The sequence below is a fragment of the Pseudophryne corroboree genome, chromosome 1 (assembly GCF_028390025.1).
Source record: "Pseudophryne corroboree isolate aPseCor3 chromosome 1, aPseCor3.hap2, whole genome shotgun sequence".
NCBI classification, from domain to species: Eukaryota; Metazoa; Chordata; class Amphibia; order Anura; family Myobatrachidae; genus Pseudophryne; species Pseudophryne corroboree.
Window position 1 is genome coordinate 838203948 of NC_086444.1, and position 26582 is coordinate 838230529.

General features: G+C 43.9%; 1 protein-coding gene and 1 pseudogene across 9 annotated transcripts in view; both read left to right on the forward strand.

Moving 5' to 3' along the window:
* Window positions 1-26582, forward strand: part of WDFY3 (WD repeat and FYVE domain containing 3) — a 462687-nt gene that overhangs the window by 258596 nt on the left and 177509 nt on the right. For 8 of the 9 annotated variants that reach the window (XM_063919895.1, XM_063919894.1, XM_063919893.1 and 5 more), the window contains 2 exons: window positions 5743-5826; window positions 17605-17782. In XM_063919895.1, coding sequence (XP_063775965.1) covers window positions 5743-5826; window positions 17605-17782 — 262 coding nt within the window. The remainder of the gene's footprint in view (window positions 1-5742; window positions 5827-17604; window positions 17783-26582) is intronic. The other variant, XM_063919900.1, reaches the window with a different exon arrangement.
* LOC134952560 (5S ribosomal RNA) lies at window positions 3683-3803 on the forward strand (annotated as a pseudogene).

The following is a 26582-nucleotide window of genomic DNA, read 5'->3' on the forward strand; positions in this document are numbered from 1 at the left end:
AATATTTGCCCATTCACATCAGTCCCTGCCCCAGTGGAGCTTACATTCTATATTCCCTACCACATGTACACAGACACATTCATACTAGTGTTAATTTTGTTGGGAGCCAATTAACCTACCAGTATATATATTTTTGGATTGTGGGAGGAAACCGGAGTACCCGGAGGAAACCCACGCAAGTACGGGGAGAATATACAAACTCCGCACAGTTAGGGCCATGGTGGGAATCGAACCCATGACCTCAGTGCTGTGAGGCAGTAATGCTAACCATTACACCATCCGTACTGCCCCTGGTAGCGGTATATAGACGACATCTTTATCATCTGGGATGACGACAAAGATATCTTACTGGAATTTATCCAACTTATTAATTCCAAAGAGCTGAACATAAACTTAACACACACCATCAGCCAGGATAGGGTGGCATTCCTTGACATCAACATCTATAAATCATCAACTGGCACTCTGGCATTGGGACTCTACAAGAAGGAAACAATGACCAACAGCCTTCTTTTTCAGACAAGTGCACATTTTCCAACAACAACAGAAAATATCCCAAAAGGGGAATTTCTGAGACGTAATTGCTCAGCGGACCATATCTTTAAGATCAAAAGTCAGGAGTTAACCCACCGCCTGATAAAGAGGGCCTACAGCAAGAGATCTCTGAAGCGAGCCCAGAAGGAAGTGATGAAAGTACAAAGAGAGTCCCCAATCTTCCAAAACAAACTGAAGACGAACAGAGAGGAAGAGAAGATTAGATTTATAGGAACTTTCTGCCCGGAATGGAGATTGTTGAGGAAAGCAATAGAGAAACACCTACTGATTCTACATCTAGATATGGACCTTGCACCCTTATTGACAACATGATACAGATGAGTTGGCGGAGATCGAAAAATATTAAGGACCTCCTTATACGGAGCCATTTTCATAAGGTAACACCCAAACAAAATGCTCTGACAGTTTCCTTTCCATGTGGGCACTGCAAAAGCATGCCCGCAAATACTGAAAACCAATTCTGTAATAGATTGGTATGGAGAAACGATCCGAATTAGACACTTCCTTAACTGCAATACTCAAGCAATGATATATTGCTTAGTATGCAGCTGTAATCTAAAGTATATGTGAACGACAACACGGAAATTCAAGGAAAGAATTTTGGAACACATCGGGACTTGCTGCAATGCCGCCACAGATCTTACCTGCATGAGAAAGTTAATATCTGTAGCAAGACATTTCCACTCTCATCACACACATTTTTCTAAGGAATTGAAAATCTTTGGACTTGACAAAATCCAAATGGGCACAAGAGGAGGGGATGTGACCAAAGAACTCCTCAAAAGGGAAACAGAATGGATTTTCAAACTGAATACGTACAGACCTTTCGGACTCAGTGAAAGCATCAACTACAGTGCTTTCCTGTGATTGTTTTCCTTTTCTTTCCACACGTAGAAACCCATTACCAATTCAGAATCACCAAATACTAACACCTTCTAGATAACCTTTTATGTTTTCCCACCCCCTAAGAAATTTCCCTTCCCTCCCCCCTTCTCTTCCAACCCCTTTCCCCCTCATTCTTTTATTCCCCTCCCCATCCATAGCCCCCGCCCTCAAACCCCCCTACCCCCTCCTTCGCCCCTTTCCCCCACCCTAACGCTTTTGATTTGCCCAATTGTCAAAGTGCAAGCTATCATTAATACCACATTCTTCACTCATACAGTGCCTCTGGCATGTATCACTTAATTACACATATGGGATGGTAATATAGTTCTCACCCCTACCATAAATGACTCTCTCTCACTTATCCTAATTTGATTCAGGCACATAGCAATCACGGCACACTCCATGCCCAAATTTTTCTGCGTCCTTCTAACACCATATTTTTTCACACAATAATCGATCCTTCTCACTATCTATTTGAATCACCTCAACACGCGTGATAATTTTCTGTGTACTGCACCCTAGTTCACAAAAGTTGCTTTCACGCATGTTTAAGATTTCATGCTTTTACACACCACAGGCTAAAGACCCAGCTCCGTCACCTTACCTCATAATCATAATTCTAAACTAACGTGAACTTTCGAGTAGGACACTTACACTAAATCATGAATTGCCACATAAAGATTTTTTTCAAAGTTCATCCCATTTTTCACAACATCCCTCACACTCCAGCTTAAAATGCATAAAGGAATTATACTGCTTATATTGGAACTGGTTAGGCCGGCGTTACCCACACAATATTGCTTGACCCAACAAAGAAGGCATAGCTAACCAGGTTTTTAAATTAGACAGACATCCACAATAGTCTTTTTCACCATAATATTGATACCATTACCTATCAGAACTCCCAGTAGAATTGCATTATCCCTCATAATCAAAATAAGGCTCTCCCCACTCCTAAAAATAAAAACTGTGTATAATGGATTACGGTAACCATCTATAAGCATCAAACTATATAAATAAAAATACATTTTCGACCATCTCTATAATCTACCATGTCTGTATTCTCATTTTCTATATTTATACTGCCTACCCATAAATCTGTGGCCGAGCTGTGTACCTATACCTAGGTACCAGACAACCAGCTCGCTGAAACTACATTGGCATGGGCTCATATGACAAGACAGCAAGATCTCTGCCCTGCACAAGATGTACAACACTTGCAAAATTCAATACGAGACCCGGAACACATGTATAAACATATACAAATTTATTCTTGTCAGTTTGCAACCTGGTTATTAACAGCAACCAGGCTTTGGCAATACCATCTCCTGTTTTACAACAAAGGGGTGGAGGGTCTCCGCCCAAGTCACATTCTGGTCACTGACCACAGATACCCCCCATTCTATCCAACATGCGTCTGGTCACCAGGCGACACAGCAGAAGTGGATATGCTCACTTCTGCCGCCGCATACATGATCGCGGACGTGATCTGACACTTACAGCGCGACTGGGATTACCCCCGCCGGCAATAGCACTAGGCAGCGGAACAAGTAATAGGTCCTGCTGAGCCCCAGAGAGGCAGGGGGCACACACGATCGTGAACAAGATCGGTCATCTAACAACGAGGCGGAAGTGATGATTGTCACTTCCGCCGGTGGCAGCAGCAAATTGCTAAGGATATACATATCAGTGACACAGATTGCAGCCATTGACTGGCAACCTATTACAAGGTATTTATACCACATAGGCTCATCTCTCTCTCACTACTGGAAGTGAACAAGCCCGCTCTGATGGGTGAAATGCGTTTTCCCTACTATATGGACCTCTAACATCAGAAGGACCCACACGGATCCACAGGCTACTAGGCTGGCCAAGAGGACCTGGGCAGCAACTGGTACCATTCCCTTTTTTCTGTTTGTTATTTTATTAACATGCATACACAGCCAGGTTGTACTACGTTCCCCTAATAGGTATAGCAGGCTGTCTCTAATCTGCAGCCTTAATGAATGCAAATCTCTTGTGAAGCAAATTTTAACATTTCTAAAAGTTTGACATACCTGCTTATCAATTTTGACTTAATATGTATATGTGAAATCTGCATATTTTATGACTTTTTTGCTTCAGATCCAAATTGACAGGTTTACTTTTTGTGAACTACACCTTTATAGACGCACTGTCTAAAAACATAAACTTCGCATTAAGGTGCACTCTCATTAGTGCATCAGGAATATATGTCCAATTGTTTTACTACCATACCTCACCGCACAGGTGCTCAATCTCGCCCGATCTTGGAAGCTAAACAGTGTTGGGCTGGGTCAGTACCTGGAAGGGGGACGTCCAGGGAATACCGAGTGTAGTAATACGGTACAAACAATTCTAACATAATACTAACAGCATGATGACCACTGCATCTTCCTTCTTACTTACCTGGACAACTCTCCATAACAGATACGTGTGAAACATAGAAATATGTGAACAGTAAGCAGACCTGTTTATTCAGTAAGCAGTCAATGTGGACACATTGTGTGGAAAATTACGCAATAAGGATAATGTGAATTGGGCGCAGGAGGTCCTTATTATAATAAAGCTCCTAAGACCAATTTAGCTCTCGGCGATATAAGCATAGCTTGTACTGGTGTGGCAGAACACGGATGTCTTACTGTTGGTGTCTACATCTTTTCTGCCTATCTATTATTGATATAGACAAACCAGAACACACACCCTTTTTTTAACTTTATTAATGTATGTTAAGTCTGTCTGCTCACGGTTGGATACAAAAACTAATTTTATAAGAAAATTAACAATAAAAGTTATGTTTTAATACTATAATACTTACCTCATTTACCCTATGTCTTAACACTATAATACCTCACTTATCATAAATTAAAAAGAGTGCACCCACACAAGAGTCTTTTTCACAATATTTGCTTCTAGATATTTTTCTGACTCTGGACGCACCACCAGCTCCATATACAGAGATTATTCTCCTCTTGATTAGCTCAACTCTCATCAATGATCTTATCTAAATAAAACCTTTCTTTGACTTGTGCGGAATCACAAACCTCTTCTCTACAGGAATACTGGCTACACAGGCTATTCTTCCTTTGTGGGTGTCCATGCAACCCATAGAGGGAGAAAATAACCTGTGGTGAGCTCATCGAGCCACCGTGCCCGCAGCATGGTGAGCTCAGTGAGCCCGCAAGGGGCTTTCCAGCACTCGGCCCACTGCCGGCATACTGGTGGCCGGTAAATAGTATGTATTCCCTTGAGATGTATAGGTAGCGGAATAACATATGTGTCTACTGGTGGAGAAACTGATATTTTATAGCAAGCACCGGCGAATAACGTTCCTGACCAGTTGTGATTTACAGCTGGTTGAGGTGTCCATATCATGAACTGATCTTTGTTGTTATAATAAAACAGCTGCTGACAACTATATTCTGCTTCACAGTCTGTCTACCTTAACATTACGACTAGGGTCCAGCAAAAATAATAAGCATTCCAGAACCATTGTACAGTGCTCACTATGCATTGACCTGTTTACAGAGGTGTGAATTAAGAGGATGCATATAATTTACCGGCTTGTCGGGATCCGGGTGGTCAGGATACAGACGCCGGAATACTGACAGCCGACAATGCCGCCAGCTGGAATCCCGGCACAACAGGGCTATTCCCACTCCTGGTTGTCCACGACACCCACAGAGTGGGAATAGATCCTGTGGCAAGCCACCGAGCCCGCAGTGTAGTGAATGCAGTGAGCCCACAAGGGGTCTTGGCGCCCGACCCGCTGCTTGCATTTTGGATGCCAGGATGCCGCTGTCGGGATATTGACAGCCGGCATCCCGTCCGCTGGTCATCCGTACCGAACCCGAATTAAGCCTTCCAACTGGTATGTGACGTACATTCTTTCACATTTTCACTAAACAAATTATTTTACTATACTTTAGTGTGTTATGCTGCACATGCGAGTGACTCCTTGCTTTCTGTTAAAATGAACTAAAAAGAGTAACAAAAAGTTATGCAGTACTAAGTCTTGACATGATCTAGAGTGACATCTTTGCTGCACCAGTTACAGATGTGAGTAATTGGAATCGCACTATTGCTCGATAGCCTTGTATCTTGCGAACAAAGAGGTGTCTTATAATATATGGGCATGTTTGTGTTTATCTTTTATGCTCCTGTGTGTCTCTGTTCTTTGTGCTGATGCTTTACTGTAACTCTATTTTGTTTTCTCGATAACTAACATGGCTTTTCTACTTGTCTTTCTAACTTTCCTGTCCTGCCTGTCTGTTACGTCTGTAGTCGTGCAGAACAGATTCCGCCTTGCTTGACAAATGAGACTTCTCTCCCATCACCCTGGGGCACCCCTGCTTTATCCCGGAAAAGGTACTGATCTACCTCATAGGTGGTTGTGGGGCTATTCCATCTAAGTCTATTTTCCATGCTCACAAAATGATAAGTGGTAGATTCCAAAGCCAGGCCTGCTATGTTTTCAACTGAAAGTTTCTCTTGAAATTTCTGTTTTTTTTTGTGTTTTTTTTTACTTTACCAAATATGAATGTTGATCTGCTATAATGAATCCTGCACCAGGATTGTTAACATTTAAAAATGATTAGTTTGTGTTGGGTTAAATGTTATTGCAAAGTTGGTGGTAATTTAATTTCTCAACTATGTTGATGGTATGGGGTCAAGGAAGAAGGATAAGTCCTTGGAGTTTATGAGGAGCAGTAAGAACTGAAATATGTAGCATTCATACTGTTTCACGCTTAAGGAACTGTTATGTTCTCCTGAGTGAGTATTTGATGGATGGTCTATTGACACAATGCATGATGTTTTGTAAGAAACTCTATTGCAAACAAAGCAGAGTAGCCGAGGGCTATGGTGTCTATAATACTCAACTGAACGCATAGCAAGTATGAAAAAAAAATATTTCTTCTTTTTTACAATAAAACAGTATATAAAATACTGTATCTGGTTAAACTACAGAATCTTAATGAAAATATAGTTTCAAGTTAAAAATCATAATAACATTTTTTTTTATTTTGGGATTATTGATATACTCATTTTCCCCACCTTGTGCTTAGGTTTATGTGGAAAAAACGCTCTATTAAATATAAATCGCTACTCTTAGATACAGAGTGTATGTGTGCACACTGTGGACAGAGCCGTTGTGACATGGATTGCATTGCTACATCACCCACTCTTGCTGCCACTTGGAAATATATACAGGGGGGTTAATGACTCAAGTTGCAGCAAATCGTGTTATCATAGCATGTCCTCCATGCTCCCTGCACTGCCCACATGCAGTCAAACCTTATTATAATAGGCTGGACAATGGATGTCATTTTGCATAAAATGCCCAGCCAAAGGCTTGTTGTCAGCAGTGCATCTTCTTAAGCTAACTCAGTAGATACATTGTAGTGATGAGTCATATTTTGAGTGGTGCATATGTTTCATATAAGTGGTCATCACTTTGGGTACATACTATAGCAAAGAAATGCACCTGAGAATGTAAAAGACAAAGTATTGAAATGGAGGATAAACAGCACTTACTGTGTGTCCTCGGTTATTATAAAAATTTAGTTAAGAGGCTATGTGGTTGCAAATGGAACAGTTCAAGCAATGACTTGGCTTGAGATACAGTAGTGGTGGTAGAATATCTGTCCCCACCAATTATTCTTCAATTTTGGGCCTCCTTGGTACCGAATTTTAGGAGGATGTTGTCCATAAAACAGTAAATGACATCCTGTATATTTGGTGCACCAATTCTGAGTGAATGATGTTTTGAACAAAGGGGGTAATTCCAAGTTGATCGCAGCAGGATTTTGGTTAGCAGTTGGGCAAAACCAGATATAACATGTGCAGAGAGAGTTAGATTTGGGTGTGGTGTGTTCAATCTGCAATCTAATTTGCAGTGTAAAAATAAAGCAGCCAGTATTTACCCTGCACAGAAACAAAATAACCCACCCAAATCTAATTCTCTCTGCACATGTTAAATCTGCCTCCCCTGCAGTGCACATGGTTTTGCCCAACGGCTAACCAAAATCCTGCTGCGATCAACTTGGAATTACCCCCAAAGTTACTTGCACAAGATTATCTTGACTCGACCTCATTTGGCTGTAGATTCTACAACCAGATTAATGTTGAAGGGTCACATTTGCACCATATGGAACTCAAATTAACAGGTCGGGGTGAATGTTAGACGATTAGTGTGTGTAGAAGTTGATGTCTTGTAGGTATTAGGAAAGTTAATGTCAAACAACTACACTGTTTAACGGAGTGTGACGAAGGGACTTGAGACTTGTAAACTACTCAACACAGGCTGAAAAAGCCTCATGAAATCCTCAGCGTAATGAGAATGCCACATTAGAAAACATGGCTAAGCCCAAGGTCTAATGTCCTTTTCAACCTTCAGATTATTTTGAAATAAATGTGAAATATAAATCAATCAAAATGTCCACAGCAGGGCCATCTTTCCACCCTGTTGTGACCGTCAACAAATATATTTTTCCAAAGACAGACCGCAATAAATGTAACATCTGAGTGGCAGGTAGCGTCTCCCAAATATAATGACCTGTTCTGTACATGAGATTGGAAGAAAGGATCAATATAGAGGATGTGGAAATTGTATTTTTGTCAAAATAATGGGGAATCCTGGCTGGCAGCCAAGATCTTTGTATTTAAACTTTCTTCTAAAGGGTTTTTCAGTATTTTCAGACTTAACAGTCCAAGAAAGATAAGTCTTTAGTTTTACAGCAGAGTTATTATTAGGAAATATTTCATGAATGCAAAAAAGAAATCGGCTTCACTTAGTAACAGTAATACTTAGCTTTTTTTTTTTTTTGTAAAGGACTAAAGCAGTCCCCCAGCTTGTGTTCTTAAGGGGCCCATTTATCAATGATCACATTTGTCCCCGAAAACAGGTGTTTTGGGGACATAGCCGCAAATACTGTTTGATAAATGGGACCCTAAGTAAGTTTTAAAGAGCATTAGCTACTATACCTTTATTAACCTTTGTCAATCACTAATGGTTTGATAATCACTTATTCAATATGGCAAACATTTATGTGAAAAGAAGGGGACTGGTTCAGCTTAATGGTAGGAGTGATTGTGAGAATCTAGGATCTAATAGAAGTGGCCCTTAAAAAAATAATTATTGACAGAATGGGAGGGTTCTCTTTATCCAATGTATTATTGACTTGCCAGATGATTCAGTGGCAGATGTGGATTAGTCAGGGTGAAGAACACAGCAACTAGACTCACTGAAAAGTGGTCTCAAAACAGAAGAAAAGAGTTCCACGTTTTATTAGTAGGTTCAGTCCTCCGAGATATTGAGTAATGTGCAGTCTATATTTTTCATCCGCAATCCTACTGCAGTCTCTGGCAGAGGTAAGAGCTGTAGAGTGTATTAGCACTTCTGTATCTCAAATCTGACACTGATAAATTGTTGGCCTACAAAGTCAATAGGCAGCTTTAATTTGATGCTGCTATAATAATTTATATAGAAAACCTACTATAACAGACATCAATGTCGGTCCCTTCCAAGTGTCCATTGGTTTTTAGCCCTAAAACACTTTTTTAACTTCACTAAAATATTGTGAGAGGCACTAATCTTGCCAGTCTATACGCCAACTTGTGTGGCAATTAACAAGTTTGGGGCCTAGGTAGAAAACAATTAGAAGGTGACAGATGCATGCGTTGGACCATAGCAGTCATCCAGGCATATCAGAATGGGTGGAGGTGGAACTTTAATGAAGAACAAGAGCTGATGCACTTGAGATCGAGAAACTAGCATGGCTACCGTCTAGACAGAACATTCTTGTACAGTAGCATAAGGTCAGGAAGCACACACATGCTTAAAAAACCACCCACAGCACCTTAAGCATGTGGATGTAAATCTAGACAAAAACGAATGAAGGAAAACAATGTGAAACTAACAAAATAATTGCGCTACATGCAAACAATAGTAGTATATATAGTGTTATTTCTCCTCCTCTGTGGGAAAATTTTTATGTTGATATACAAAAACCTAATGACTGTAATGTACATTATACTGCTTCATTTTATATTGTTAGGCACTCTAATATTACTTATACCGGTCTGGTATTTTCTTCTCTTTCGCAGCTTCCTGTGAAACTAAATTCATACAGTAGATATTAATTGGTATCTTCCCTTTCTGTTTTACAGTGCATAAAAAATATTCTAAATGCTTAGAGAAAGTAGAAAACACAGATGTAAAGACAGTTCTAAATAATGCAGCAGATTTTCATTTGATTAAATATTTAAGCTGGTTATATTTTTAGCAAGACCTTATTTTCCCTGGATGAGCAGGCTCTCAAGTACAAGGGTTTATATTATTAATGCCGCTAACCAAAGCTTTTTACTATTTCTTAATAAGAGATTATCATTTTGTCAGAGATAAGCTGAACATGTGCTGTATCGCATTTTTCGTCACTAATGTAAAATCTACAATTCTTTGTTCATGATTTCTGAGATATATATGTGTGTGTGTGTGTGTGTGTATATATATGTATATATATATATATATATATATATATATATAATTAATATATTTCTGCAGCTGGAAACCTAAGTGAGAACTCTGGGATGCTTCACACTAAAAAATACTAGCACATTTATAGGCTATTCATTTTAAAGGAGATGGACTCTCAAATTATAATTTTTAATTTCCCAAGTTTTATATTAAATGTGCTGCTAGAATTACAGCATAGCGTTATAGTTCTAGTTTACCAAGCTTTCTGGCTGCTGCAGGCAGCACTAAAATAGATGCAGTGCATTTGCCTGTCAGAAAGTATGTACGTATAGTTCCATTTACATGCATTATTATTTAGACTATCCACATTAAGGGGGATATTTATTAAAGCATGAAGAGAGATCAAGTGGAGAAATAAAAAGCACTAACCATTCAGCTTCTAAGTTTCATTTTATAGGCTGTTTATGAAAAATGACATCTGATTGGTTAGGGATTTATTTATTTACTTTCTTTTCATGCTTTGATAAATATACCCCTAAAACGTATTTGCAAGGCTTTAAATGTTTAAAATTCATGTCCGATGCCTTGGTTATTAACAATCCGTTTCATGGCGGATATTTTCATTTTTATGAGCATATCCCTGCTATGTAGTAAGTGAAATCTGCAGGGACAGCGCTTCCCTTGCGAGTTACTTACCAAGCATTTTATAGGAGTCTTTCTTATTTGTGAAGGACTTGTCCGGGGAAGAAGCTTTAAGAAGTGTTAAAAAGAGCAAAACATTTTTTAAAGGTAATGACCTTTTTTAAGGGGTCTATTTACTAAGTCTTGGATGGAGATAAAATCGCTGGAGATAAAGTACCAGCCAATCGGCTTCTAACTGTCATTTCTCTATCGTCCTAGTGGATGCTGGGGTTCCTGAAAGGACCATGGGGAATAGCGGCTCCGCAGGAGACAGGGCACAAAAAGTAAAGCTTTCCGATCAGGTGGTGTGCACTGGCTCCTCCCCCTATGACCCTCCTCCAAGCCTCAGTTAGATTTTTGTGCCCGGCCGAGAAGGGTGCAATCTAGGTGGCTCTCCTAAAGAGCTGCTTAGAGAAAGTTTAGCTTAGGTTTTTTATTTTACAGTGAGTCCTGCTGGCAACAGGATCACTGCAACGAGGGACTTAGGGGAGAAGAAGTGAACTCACCTGCGTGCAGGATGGATTGGCTTCTTGGCTACTGGACATCAGCTCCAGAGGGACGATCACAGGTACAGCCTGGATGGTCACCGGAGCCTCGCCGCCGGCCCCCTTGCAGATGCTGAAACATGAAGAGGTCCAGAATCGGCGGCAGAAGACTCCTCAGTCTTCTAAAGGTAGCGCACAGCACTGCAGCTGTGCGCCATTTTCCTCTCAGCACACTTCACACGGCAGTCACTGAGGGTGCAGGGCGCTGGGAGGGGAGCGCCCTGGGAGGCAAATGAAAACCTATTTGGCTAAAAAATACCTCACATATAGCCTCCGGGGGCTATATGGAGATATTTAACCCCTGCCAGAATACACTAAAGAGCGGGAGACGAGCCCGCCGAAAAAGGGGCGGGGCCTATCTCCTCAGCACACAGCGCCATTTTCCTTACACAGCTCCGCTGGTCAGGGCGGCTCCCAGGTCTCTCCCCTGCACTGCACTACAGAAACAGGGTAAAACAAGAGAGGGGGGGCAAAATAGTGGCAAAAATTATATTATAAAAGCAGCTATACAGGGAGCACTTATTATAAGGCTATCCCTGTCATATATAGCGCTTTTGGTGTGTGCTGGCAAACTCTCCCTCTGTCTCCCCAAAGGGCTAGTGGGGTCCTGTCTTCGTTAAGAGCATTCCCTGTGTGTCTGCTGTGTGTCGGTACGTGTGTGTCGACATGTATGAGGACGATATTGGTGTGGAGGCGGAGCAATTGCCAAATATGGGGATGTCACCTCCTAGGGGGTCGACACCAGAATGGATGCCTTTATTTATGGAATTACGGGATAGTGTCAACACGCTAAAGCAGTCGTTTGACGACATGAGACGGCCGGACAATCAGTTAGTGCCTGTCCAGGCGCCTCAAACACCGTCAGGGGCTGTAAAACGCCCTTTGCCTCAGTCGGTCGACACAGACCCAGACACAGGCACTGATTCCAGTGGCGACGGTGACGAATCAACCGTATTTTCCAGTAGGGCCACACGTTATATGATTTTGGCAATGAAGGAGGCGTTACATTTAGCTGATACTACAGGTACCACTAAACAGGGTATTATGTGGGGTGTGAAAAAACTACCTATAGTTTTTCCTGAATCAGAAGAACTAAATGATGTATGTGATGAAGCGTGGGTTGCCCCCGATAAAAAGATGCTAATTTCAAAGAAGTTATTGGCTTTATACCCTTTCCCGCCAGAGGTTAGGGCGCGCTGGGAAACACCTCCTAGGGTGGACAAGGCGCTCACACGCTTATCTAAACAAGTGGCGTTACCCTCTCCTGAGACGGCCGCACTTAAAGATCCAGCAGATAGGAGGATGGAAAATATCCAAAAAAGTATATACACACATACAGGTGTTATACTACGACCAGCTATAGCGACAGCCTGGATGTGCAGTGCTGGAGTAGCTTGGTCAGAGTCCCTGATTGAAAATATTGATACCCTGGATAGGGACAATGTTTTACTGTCTTTAGAGCAAATAAAGGATGCATTTCTTTATATGCGTGATGCACAGAGGGATATCTGCACACTGGCATCACGGGTAAGTGCTATGTCCATTTCGGCCAGAAGAAGTTTATGGACGCGACAGTGGTCAGGCGATGCGGACTCAAAACGGCATATGGAAGTTTTGCCGTATAAAGGGGAGGAGTTATTTGGAGTCGGTCTATCAGATTTGGTGGCCACGGCTACAGCCGGGAAATCCACCTTTTTACCTCAAGCTACTCCCCAACAGAAAAAGACACCGACTTTTCAACCGCAGCCCTTTCGTTCCTTTAAAAACAAGAGAGCAAAGGGATATTCATATCTGCCACGAGGCAGAGGAAGGGGGAAGAGACACCAACAGGCAGCTCCTTCCCAGGAACAGAAGCCCCCCCCCGCTTCTACAAAATCCTCAGCATGACGCTGGGGCTTCTCAAGCGGACTCGGGGGCGGTGGGCGGTCGTCTCAAGAATTTCAGCACGCAGTGGGCTCACTCGCAGGTAGATCCCTGGATCCTGCAGATAATATCTCAGGGGTACAGGTTGGAACTAGAGACAGATCCGCCTCGCCGTTTCCTGAAGTCTGCTTTACCAACGTCCCCCTCCGAAAGGGAGACGGTTTTGGAAGCCATTCACAAGCTGTACTCTCAGCAGGTGATAGTCAAGGTACCTCTTCTACAACAGGGAAAGGGGTATTATTCCACTCTATTTGTGGTACCGAAGCCGGACGGCTCGGTAAGACCTATTCTAAATCTGAAGTCCTTGAACCTGTACATAAAGAAGTTCAAGTTCAAAATGGAGTCACTCAGAGCAGTGATAGCGAACCTGGAAGAAGGGGACTTTATGGTGTCCTTGGACATCAAGGATGCGTACCTCCACGTTCCAATTTACCCCTCACACCAGGGGTACCTCAGGTTCGTTGTACAAAACTGTCACTATCAGTTTCAGACGCTGCCGTTCGGATTGTCCACGGCACCTCGGGTCTTTACAAAGGTAATGGCCGAGATGATGATTCTTCTTCGAAGAAAAGGCGTATTAATTATCCCATACTTGGACGATCTCCTAATAAGGGCAAGGTCCAGAGAACAGCTAGAGATGGGATTAGCACTGTCTCAAGAAGTGCTAAAACAGCACGGCTGGATTCTGAATATTCCAAAATCCCAGTTAATGCCGACAACTCGTCTGCTGTTCCTAGGGATGATTCTGGACACGGTTCAGAAAAAGGTTTTTCTCCCGGAGGAAAAAGCCAAGGAGTTATCCGAGCTTGTCAGGAACCTCCTAAAACCAGGAAAGGTGTCTGTACATCAATGCACAAGAGTCCTGGGAAAAATGGTGGCTTCTTACGAAGCAATTCCATTCGGCAGATTCCATGCACGAATTTTCCAGAGGGATCTGTTGGACAAATGGTCAGGGTCGCATCTTCAGATGCACCAGCGGATAACCCTGTCTCCAAGGACAAGGGTATCTCTTCTGTGGTGGTTGCAGAGTGCTCATCTATTGGAGGGCCGCAGATTCGGCATACAGGATTGGATCCTGGTGACCACGGACGCCAGCCTGAGAGGCTGGGGAGCAGTCGCACAAGGAAGAAACTTCCAGGGAGTGTGGACGAGCCTGGAAACGTCTCTTCACATAAACATTCTGGAACTAAGAGCAATCTACAATGCTCTAAGCCAGGCAGAACCTCTGCTTCAAGGAAAACCGGTGTTGATCCAGTCGGACAACATCACGGCAGTCGCCCATGTAAACAGACAGGGCGGCACAAGAAGCAGGAGTGCAATGGCAGAAGCTGCAAGGATTCTTCGCTGGGCAGAGAATCATGTGATAGCACTGTCAGCAGTGTTCATCCCGGGAGTGGACAACTGGGAAGCAGACTTCCTCAGCAGACACGACCTTCACCCGGGAGAGTGGGGACTTCATCCGGAAGTCTTCCACATGCTGGTAACCCGTTGGGAAAGACCAATGGTGGACATGATGGCGTCTCGCCTCAACAAAAAACTGGACAGGTATTGCGCCAGGTCAAGAGATCCGCAGGCAATAGCTGTGGACGCGCTGGTAACGCCTTGGGTGTACCAGTCGGTGTATGTGTTTCCTCCTCTGCCTCTCATACCAAAAGTATTGAGAATTATACGGCAAAGAGGCGTAAGAACGATACTAGTGGTTCCGGATTGGCCAAGAAGGACTTGGTACCCGGAACTTCAAGAGATGATCACGGAAGATCCGTGGCCTCTACCTCTAAGGAGGGACTTGCTTCAGCAGGGTCCCTGTCTGTTTCAAGACTTACCGCGGCTGCGTTTGACGGCATGGCGGTTGAACGCCGGATCCTAAAGGAAAAAGGCATGCCGGAAGAAGTCATTCCTACTTTGATTAAAGCAAGGAAGGAAGTAACCGTGCAACACTATCACCGCATTTGGCGAAGATATGTTGCGTGGTGCGAGGATCGGAGTGCTCCGACGGAGGAATTTCAACTGGGTCGATTCCTACATTTCCTGCAATCAGGATTGTCTATGGGTCTCAAATTGGGATCTATTAAGGTTCAAATTTCGGCCCTGTCGATTTTCTTTCAAAAAGAATTGGCTTCAGTTCCTGAAGTCCAGACTTTTGTTAAGGGAGTGCTGCATATACAGCCTCCTGTGGTGCCTCCAGTGGCACCGTGGGATCTCAATGTGGTTTTGGAATTTCTAAAATCTCATTGGTTTGAACCACTAAAAAAGGTGGATTTAAAATATCTCACATGGAAAGTGACCATGTTACTAGCCCTGGCTTCGGCCAGGAGAGTGTCAGAACTGGCAGCTTTATCTTACAAAAGTCCATATCTGATTTTCCATTCGGACAGGGCAGAACTGCGGACTCGTCCGCATTTTCTCCCTAAGGTGGTGTCAGCATTTCATCTGAACCAGCCTATTGTAGTGCCTGCGGCTACAAGTGACTTGGAGGACTCCAAGTTACTGGACGTTGTCAGAGCATTAAAAATATATATTGCAAGGACAGCTGGAGTCAGAAAATCTGACTCGTTGTTTATATTGTATGCACCCAACAAGATGGGTGCTCCTGCGTCTAAGCAGACGATTGCTCGTTGGATCTGTAGCACAATCCAACTTGCACATTCTGTGGCAGGCCTGCCACAGCCTAAATCTGTAAAGGCCCACTCCACAAGGAAGGTGGGCTCATCTTGGGCGGCTGCCCGAGGGGTCTCGGCATTACAACTTTGCCGAGCAGCTACGTGGTCAGGGGAGAACACGTTTGTAAAATTTTACAAATTTGATACTCTGGCTAAGGAGGACCTGGAGTTCTCTCATTCGGTGCTGCAGAGTCATCCGCACTCTCCCGCCCGTTTGGGAGCTTTGGTATAATCCCCATGGTCCTTTCAGGAACCCCAGCATCCACTAGGACGATAGAGAAAATAAGAATTTACTTACCGATAATTCTATTTCTCGGAGTCCGTAGTGGATGCTGGGCGCCCATCCCAAGTGCGGATTATCTGCAATAATTGTACATAGTTATTGTTAACTAATTCGGGTTATTGTTTAGGAAGCCATCTTTCAGAGGCTCCTCTGTTATCATACTGTTAACTGGGTTTGATCACAAGTTGTACGGTGTGATTGGTGTGGCTGGTATGAGTCTTACCCGGGATTCAAAATTCCTCCCTTATTGTGTACGCTCGTCCGGGCACAGTACCTAACTGAGGCTTGGAGGAGGGTCATAGGGGGAGGAGCCAGTGCACACCACCTGATCGGAAAGCTTTACTTTTTGTGCCCTGTCTCCTGCGGAGCCGCTATTCCCCATGGTCCTTTCAGGAACCCCAGCATCCACTACGGACTCCGAGAAATAGAATTATCGGTAAGTAAATTCTTATTTTTCCAAACACAGTCTATGACATAGCAGTCAGGAGCCAAATGGCTAGTCCTTTATCTCCAGCGACTTTATCTCCATCCAAGGCTTAGTAAATAGACCCCTATGTGCCAGAATTTTAAATTGCTTAACAGGCATGTGGAAGGTTGGTATCCTCTTATTGTGTGTACAGCAGTTCCCAAGGGTGTGTAATAGGTCCCCTTTTAGTTTCCTTGTACTTATAGGATTGTGTGTCAAGAAAGAAACCAACTTTTTTGTAAAAATTTGCAGAGGACACCACAATAGTGGGCTTGATTAGCAATGGGGATGAGAACAGTTAAATGGAAGAAGCAGAGCAACTTGTAAAGTGGGGAGAGGAAAACAAGGTGCTTTTCAACAGCAAGAAACCCAAGGATGTGGTAATAGATTTTAGAGGAACTAGGAAACTTCTTTTTGACCTTTACGGAGGTAGAGATGGTTAGCGTAATTAAGTTTCTGGGAATTAATTTTTCTGATGATCTATTGTGGTTCTAAGGTATTTCAACTATAAGGCTGTGAAGGCTCAGCAATACTTTTTTTTTCTTAAGAAGACTCCAAACAATTGGTTTACCTAGGCTGATTCTGGTAAATTTTTACTGCGGTATAAATCTTTTAACAACGCCCTTACCGTATGGCATGTGAATTCCAAATGATCAGATTGTAGATCATTCGCTTTAGTGATTAAAGCGGCTGAAAGAACCATTGGCCAATCCTTGCCTAAAATGGAGAAACGTTTCACTAACAGGTGCCTATTAAAAGCAGACAAGATCATTGCTGATCCTAACCACCCGAGTCACTCTCTCTTCTGTTTCCCTCTGGAAAACGTTTTAGGTATATTGGGTGCTGTACTAGCAGGTTGCGGCATTGCTTCTTTCCATCAGCCATTGTTAATTTAATTCTTGTTTGTTTTATGTCATTTTATCAAGTTGTGAGTTTTTGCATTATAATCTCGCTGATACATTTTTGTAATGTGGAAGTGACCGTAAATTATTCTGTTCTGTTCTATAGATGTCCTAGTTAGGTCTGTTAAACTCTTCCTAGTACTGTGTGTTTGGACAAAAGAACTTTAATTTTTCTTTCATAAATATGTCCTGTGTTTTCCTTTTTTGCAGACATGTCTATCATACAGTAGCCACATCTTCCCTAATCCCTCCTAAAAACATCAGTGATATGAAATTTCATCCAGGAACATCCCCTCTGACGAGTTCAGATGCAGTCATCATACATCCGGGTGCCATGGTTTCTATGCTTGATCTCCTGGCGTCTGTTGATTCAGATTCCCAACCAGAAGTAGGTGTCTCACAGTTGTAAACTAAACTCATTCTCTTGTGAAATTTGATTATTTTCGTTAATCCTTTTTACTCTATTTATGGCTGAGACAGTTAGTGTTTTATTATATAGGATATAGAAAACAAACGCTGCTCCTTACTTCTATGGGGGGGGGGGGGGGACTCAAGTATTTTGCTCGCCACAGGGCACTAGATGGTGCCAGAAGGAGAAATTCAAGTGTGGCTCCTTTCAGGTGGGCACAGCCGCCGATGCTGACATTACTGTTCTGTCATTTTGACGTCTGGCAACTAGTTTGCAATATTTAGGCACGTATGGATGCTAAAGCTAAATATTGTGGGGTTTGAATAAAATACATTATTCACATTTTGGTGTAAATTAGTTAATTTACTACATTGCTGCTATTTTATGTAACAAACAATCTCTTCAGATTTCCCAAAACACAAACACCACTGTCCACAGCAATGTAATTGTGTAGGATTATCCTTACATTTCAAGGCGCCTTTTCTAAACCATTATTTTATTATGTGAGATGTCATAGGTCTTTATTATTTTTCTTTACAATTAGGTACAATGCAATCTTAGACCTGGTATTAACAAACAATGGGGATTTGGTATCAGGTATTATAGTAGGGGAACCCATAGGAAACAGCGACCACAATATGGTCACATTCAATATCCGTTTCCATAAACAGCCCTATACTGGCCCAACTAGGACTCTAAACTTTAGCAAAGCAAATTTTGAAAAGATGAGGGTATTTTTCAGGGATATTGAATGGGAAGGTTTGTTTTTAGGAAAAAATACTACGGAGAAATGGGAGGTACTAAAATTCCTGCTAGCTAAAAATACACTCAAATTTATTCCTATGAGCAGCAAAAAAAGGAATAAAAATCATAAACCGATGTGGCTTAACAAAAAGATTAAGGAACTTATGGGCAAGAAAAGGCGAGCATTTAAAAATTACAAATCTGACGGGGAAGCAGAGTCATTTCAGCACTATAAGGAATGTAACAAAATAAGCAAAAAGGAAATAAGAGCGGCTAAAGTAGAAACTGAAAAACCAGTAGCAAAGGAAAGCAAAGCGAATCCCAAAAAAATCTTTAAATAAATTAATAGCAAGAGATTAAAGAAGGAGAGTATAGGCCCTTTAAAAGACAAGTTGGGAGTCTTAAGCAAAAATGATGACATAGCGGACACACTAAATGGGTTTTTTTCAACAGTATTTACTAGAGAGGACCCAATTCAGGGACTAACATATAATCTTAATAATGAGAATATCCCACTGATAGATACTTATTTAAGCGAGGAAGTAGTCTGTGACCGATTAAAACATTTAAAGATTAATAAGTCACCAGGTCCCGGTGGTATTCACCCAAGGGTTCTAATGGAGCTTCATTCTGAACTTGCAAAACCGCTATTTTTGATCTTTAAGGATTCAGTAATATCAGGTATGGTTCCCAAAGACTGGCGTATAGCGGAAGTAGTGCCTATATTCAAAAAGGGAAGTAAAGCTGAACCAGGTAATTATAGACCAGTTAGTCTTACATCTATAGTGGGGAAAGTATTGGAAGGTATTCTAAGAGATAGTATTCAGAAGTTCCTTGAAGTCAATAAGGTCATTAAAAGGAATCAACATGGGTTTATGAATGACAGATCCTGTCAAACCAACTTACTTGGCTTTTATGAAACAGTAAGCGCAAACCTAGATCAGGGTAAAGAGGTGGATGTAATCTTTTTAGATTTTGCCAAAGCGTTCGATACTGTACCACACATGAGACTTATCTACAAGCTACAAAAATCAGGGCTAGGAAGCACAATATGCACTTGAGTCAAAAACTGGTTAGATAATAGGGAGCAGCGCGTTGTGGTTAATGGATCTTTTTCAACTTGGACTGAAGTGCTAAGTGGTGTGCCGCAAGGCTCAGTATTAGGACCGCTATTGTTCAATATTTTCATTAACGACCTAACAGAAGGTCTAGAGAGCATGGTGTCAATTTTTGCAGATGATACCAAATTGTGTAAAGTTATAAATGCGGTGGGGGATGCTGAGTCGCTTCAGAATGACTTAGTTAAATTAGAAGCTTGGGCAGTGAAATGGAGAATGCGCTTCAATACAGACAAGTGTAAGGTAATGCACTGTGGTAACAAGAACAAAAATAACACCTACCTACTAAATGGGGTAAAATTAGGGGATTCTGTACTGGAAAAGGACTTAGGTGTCCTCATAGATCGCAAACTAAGCAGTAGTACCCAAAGTAGGACTGCAGCAAAGAAGGCTAATAAGATATTAGCATGCATAAAGCGGGGAATTGATGCTAGGGACGAGAGTATTATACTCCCGTTATATAAATCACTTGTGAGGCCACACCTTGAATACTGTGTACAATTCTGGGCACCTTACTACAAAAAGGATATCCTGGAGCTAGAAAAGGTTCAAAGGCGGGCGACCAAACTAATTAAGGGTATGGAGACGCTGGAATACGAGGAAAGGCTTGCAAGACTAGACATGTTTACACTGGAAAAGAGAAGATTAAGAAGGGACATAATCAACATTTACAAATATATATGGGGACAATATACAGATCTTGCGCAGGACCTGTTTTTGGTTAGATCAACATAGAGAACTCGTGGACACTCGCTCAGGTTAGAGGAGAGGAGATTCCACACAATACGGCGTAAAGGCTTTTTTACGGTAAGGACGATACGTGTTTGGAATTCCCTGCCTGAGGGAGTTGTAATGGCCAACTCAGTCAAGACCTTTAAGAATGGGTTAGATAAATTCCTAATGGATAAGGATATCCAGGGTTACGGGGCATAGTCACGCACTATGGTTATTATAAAAAAGAGGGGTTAATCGGAACGGCAGTCAGCAACTTCAGTCAAAATTTTATATAAAATAATCGTGCATAGGAGACCACAAATAGGTTGAACCCGATGGACAATTGTCTTTTTTTCAACCTTAGATACTATGTACTATGTTACTATGTATTTATTTGTAAACTGAATGGCATTATACATTATTTTTATGGAATTTCAAAACACCATTTTAAAAGTCAATTCTGTTTTTGCTATGGCTTGTCTCCTAAAACCGGGGAAAATAGATGAGTGCTATGAGGGCGTTCCTGTCTGTGGCTTACCGTTTCTAAAATGTTACAGCTCAATCACATATGAAGGAATTGCACAGAACTTGTATTTGTGTAAAACTAGCAACATGGGTGAACAGGAGAACCTGCCATTTTGGCCACACACCTGAACAACATTCAATCTTTGGCTTACAAACCTCATTTGAGCCGTTTAGTGGAGTTCAAAATGAACATACACACTGACCTACCAACTAAAGTACATTACACAAAAGTTTCGATCGTCTGGTGAACTTGTCTATGGTTCTGAACTGTTATGGCCTTAAGTGATCCAGTCTACATAGATATACTAGACGATTGCCATCAGGTATTTAAAAATAGATTTTTCCAATTTTAGATTACAATTTTGAGAAATCCTAATCTTTTTTTTATATTTTATTTGTATTTGTCTAATGTAAATATTAAAAGAGTAATGTATAATACCCATACTTTACTAAGGTGTTATGAAGTGCTGCTAGATCAGTTGCTTCTTTCCCTAGTCCCTTACCTTCTCAAAATGTAACACCAATCATTCTTAATTATCTATTAAAGGTAGGTGGTGTTGTGTCATAAGAATGTCGCTACTCAGTTAAACCAAGATGGTGACGGGATGATGCACTTAACATTAGAATATGCAATCAGATATGATAAAATATCTTATTTAATAAAGAAGTGGAGATGTATATGAAAGCAATGTTACACAGAAAGTGACAATAAAAACATTTTTAAGAGACAGTAAAAACATTTTTAATGTTTTTATTGTCCCTTTCTGTGTGACATTGCTTTCATATACATGTCCACTTGTTTATTAAATAAGATATTTTATCATATCTGATTGCATATTCTAATGTTAAGTGCATCATCCCGTCACCATCTTGGTTTAACTGAGTAGCGCCATTCTTATGACACAACCACATCTGTCTTTAATACGCAATTCAGGTTACACTGGGGAAGCTTAACACACACACACACACACACACACACACACACACACACACACAGTGGCGTAACTAGAAATTTTTCTCCCCCAAGCCAAAAAATTCTTCGGCGCCCCCCCCCCCTCCTTCATGCTCCATAATTGGGAGCAAGAAAGGGATAAATATGTGCGCGCCTTCAAAGGGGCGTGGTTTCGTTGGAATGGGCGTGGTTTCGCATAAAGGGGCGTGGCATTGCAGGAAAAGACTACCTTATACCCCAGTTTTGCAACCTGCACGCCCATACGTTGGCCACCACAGGAAAGAAAAATAATCCTGATTCATGCCCCTTACATTATTTGTCATTTTTCCTCCTTATAGTAATGCCCAGTATACATTATGCCACATACTGCAATGGCCCTTAGACATTATGCCGCACACAATAATGCACATGACACAATATGCACACACTGTAATGCCCCCGACACATTATGCCACACAACGTAATGCCTGTGACACATTATGCCACACACCGTAATGCCTGTGACACATTATGACAGGAATCGCAATGCCCGTTATACATTATGCTACACACTGCAATGCCCCTGATACATTATAGCACATACAATGTCTGTGACACATTATGACGCACACCGCAATGTCCGTGATACATTATGCCACACACTGCAGTGACCCTGAGACATTATACCACATATCACAATGCCCGCGATATAGTATACCATACACCGTAATGCCTGTGACACATTATGACACACACCGCAATGTCCGTGATACATTATGCCACACACCGTAATGCCCATTACACATTAAGTCCTACAGTAAGGCTTCTAATTACTTTTCAATTACCTGCTCGTTGTCAGGGGTTTCATGCACTGGGTGTCATGCTCGTTGCCAGGGGTTTCATGCTCTTGGTTCCATGCACGGTGCCAGGGGTTTTCATGCTCATGGTGTCATGCTCGTTGCCAGGTGTTTCATGCACTGGGTGTCATGCTCGTTGCCAGGTGTTTCATGCACTGGGTGTCATGCTTGTTGCTAGGAGGTAGTCCTTGTTGCTAGGGCTGTGCTCCCAGTGCCACGTATGTCCCCAGTGCCAGATATTCCCCCACGGTGCCAGGTACTCACATGCCCCAGTGCCAAATATAGCCCCCCCATGTGCCAGGTACACATATCCCCCCCCAGTGCCACATATGCCCCCAGTGCCAGATATTCCCCCCCAGTGCCACATATGCCCCCAGTGCCAGATATGCCCCCAGTGCCATATATTCCCCCCCCCCAGTGCCATATATGCCCCCAGTGCCATATATGCCCCCAGTGCCATATATGCCCCCAGTGCCAGATATTCCCCCCCCCCAGTGCCATATATGCCCCCAGTGCCAGATATTCCCCCCCAGTGCCATATATGCCCCCAGTGCCATATATGCCCCCCGTGCCAGATATTCCCCCCGTGCCATATATGCCCCCAGTGCCAGATATTCCCCCCAGTGCCATATATGCCCCCAATGCCAGATATTCCCCCCCAGTGCCACATATGCCCCCGTGCCATATATTCCCCCCCAGTGCCAAATATGCCCCCAGTGCCACATATGCCCCCAGTGCCAGATATTCCCCCCCAGTGCCATATATGCCCCCCAGTGCCATATATGCCCCCCAGTGCCAGATATTCCCCCCGTGCCATATATGCCCCAGTGCCAGATATTCCCCCCCAGTGCCATATATGCCCCCAGTGCCATATATGCCCCCAGTGCCAGATATTCCCCCCCAGTGCCATATATGCCCCAGTGCCAGATATTCCCCCCAGTGCCATATATGCCCCAGTGCCAGATATTCCCCCCAGTGCCAGATATTCCCCCCCCAGTGCCATATATGCCCCCAGTGCCAGATATTCCCCCCCCCAGTGCCATATATGCCCCAGTGCCAGATATTCCCCCCAGTGCCATATATGCCCCAGTGCCAGATATTCCCCCCCCCCCAGTGCCATATATGCCCCCAGTGCCAGATATTCCCCCCCAGTGCCATATATGCCCCCAGTGCCATATATGCCCCCCGTGCCAGATATTCCCCCCGTGCCATATATGCCCCCAGTGCCAGATATTCCCCCCAGTGCCATATATGCCCCCAATGCCAGATATTCCCCCCCAGTGCCACATATGCCCCCGTGCCATATATTCCCCCCCAGTGCCAAATATGCCCCCAGTGCCACATATGCCCCCAGTGCCAGATATTCCCCCCCAGTGCCATATATGCCCCCCAGTGCCATATATGCCCCCCAGTGCCAGATATTCCCCCCGTGCCATATATGCCCCAGTGCCAGATATTCCCTCCCAGTGCCATATATGCCCCCAGTGCCATATATGCCCCCAGTGCCAGATATTCCCCCCCAGTGCCATATATGCCCCAGTGCCAGATATTCCCCCCAGTGCCATATATGCCCCAGTGCCAGATATTCCCCCCAGTGCCAGATATTCCCCCCCCAGTGCCATATATGCCCCCAGTGCCAGATATTCCCCCCCCAGTGCCATATATGCCCCAGGGCCAGATATTCCCCCCAGTGCCATATATGCCCCAGTGCCAGATATTCCCCCCAGTGCCATATATGCCCCAGTGCCAGATATTCCCCCCAGTGCCAGATCCCCCCCCCCCCCGCCCCCCGCTTTTTGGAGGGACACGGAGGGCACAGCTCACCTCTCCTGTGTCCCTCCTGCTGCATCATCTCCGGCGGCCGCGGGTCTAATAGGGGGAAGTGCCGGTTCGTGAGCCAATTAGAGCTCACGGAGACACGGACGGCACTTTCCCCTATTAGACCCGCGGCCGCCGGAGATGATGCAGCAGGAGGGACACAGGGAGGCGCGCTGTGCCCTCTGGGTTGGTTCTAGGAAGGAGACTGCAGACTGACATGCGGACGCTCGTCCGCATGTCAGTCTGCTGTAAATCAGTGGCGCCCCCGCAGCCCCTCGCCCCCAAGCCACCGCGAGGGCTGCGGGGGCAGTAGTTACGCCACTGCGCGCACGCACGCACGCACGCACACACACACACACACACACACATATACTTTGTATTCTTAATTATGTACCCATACAAAATCTTTGTACATAGCCTAATGGAAAGGTGTAGAACCAGTGTCATTAGGGATATAGCCAGTTAGAGAAAAAACAGAGCAAGCAAGGTGGAGACTTAACACTTAATTTCTCTGGCATCCATAAGGGATACTGGGGCTCACTTAATATGATGGGGTATAAAAGGGGTCCAAAGGAGCCAGTGCACTCTAAATTTCTTCAACTGGGTGTGCTGACTCCTCCCCTCTATGCCCCCTCCCACAGACAGTTTAGAAAAAAGTGCCCTCAGGAGAGGATGCACACTCTGGGAGCTCCAGAGGATTTTTCTTCAGTTTCTTTTAAACTTTATTATTTTGGGTATACTGTCTGGGCAACAGTATACTTGCACCACGGGAGTTAGAGAGGGGGGGGGGGGGATGGGGGCGGTCACCGGCCTCTGTAAGGTGTCAGAGCCGCTTCCCCGCTGCACGACCACTGTCCTGAGAGGTTGCTAGTTCCTCGGGGCACTGCACCTTGGTGGTCGCAATCGCAGCACGCCGCACACTCCTAACAAAGCTTTAAGGTGACATCAGGAATGAGTACAAACCAGGGGCTCCACTAGAGGGGGTTCCCCGGTGCTTGGTACGGCAAAACGCGGGGGCGGCATATGGGACCCTCCACGAGGTCACCCTGGGGTTTTTTTTAGCTCAAAGACCCTGGGGACAGGAAAATAGAAACTACACTAAAGTCTTTTTACACAGCGGCTGGAGTGTCACAAAAGACCTGTGATAGCGGGTTGCTGGATGTCTCATGCTATCCATACCTGGGCGACTCAAATTCAAGAGGGCCTTGCGGGGGATATGCTCCTTGTCACTATGGTGACCCTCCTTAAACACATTCAAGACACTGCACGTGTGTTATGAGACTCTTTCAAGGAAATAGGTACTATTAATGCTAGGACTACTACCATGGCAGTGTCGGCGCGCAGAGCTTTGTGGCTGCATCAGTGGATTGTGGACGCAATTCCAAGCGCAGTGTGGAGTCTCTCCCATTTTCAGGGGAGTGGCTCTTCGGAGTTGAATTAGATACATGTATTTCAAAGGTCATTGCAGGGAAATCCACGTTTCTCCCCTCAGGGGCCCCGCCGGCTAGGCATGTCCACCCGGGGCCGTCCAACCAGTCCTTTCAGACCACCGGGTTCAGGTCATGAGCCAGAGGTGCCTCCAATGAGGCACCAGAGGTAAGTCAAGAAACCAGCTGCTGCTGTTTCCCAGGAACCAAGCACCAGTGCAACTTCCACAAAAGCCTCAGCATGACGGTGCCTCCCCACCCCGAGGGGACCTCGAGGTGGGAGCTCGCCTGCGCCACTTCAGCTGCATCTGGGGCAGATCCTGCCAGGATACCTGGGCAAGGGACCTAATTTCCCAGGGTTACAAGCTGGAGTTCGACAGCGCTCCTCCCCAACGATTTTTCAAATCAGGCTTACCAGCTTTGGAGGATATACGGGTTACGCTGCAACAGGCTATCCTAAAGTTGGTCCAGTCCAAGGTCATTGTTCCAGTACCGATGCCACAACAGGGAGAGGGCTGCTACTCCAACCTGTTTGTGGTGCTGAAACTAAACTGTTCGGTACGCCCCATTCTGAATCTGAAATCCTTGAACCCTTACCTCAAGGTTTTCAAGTTCAAGCTGGAATCCTTGAGAGCAGTGATTGCG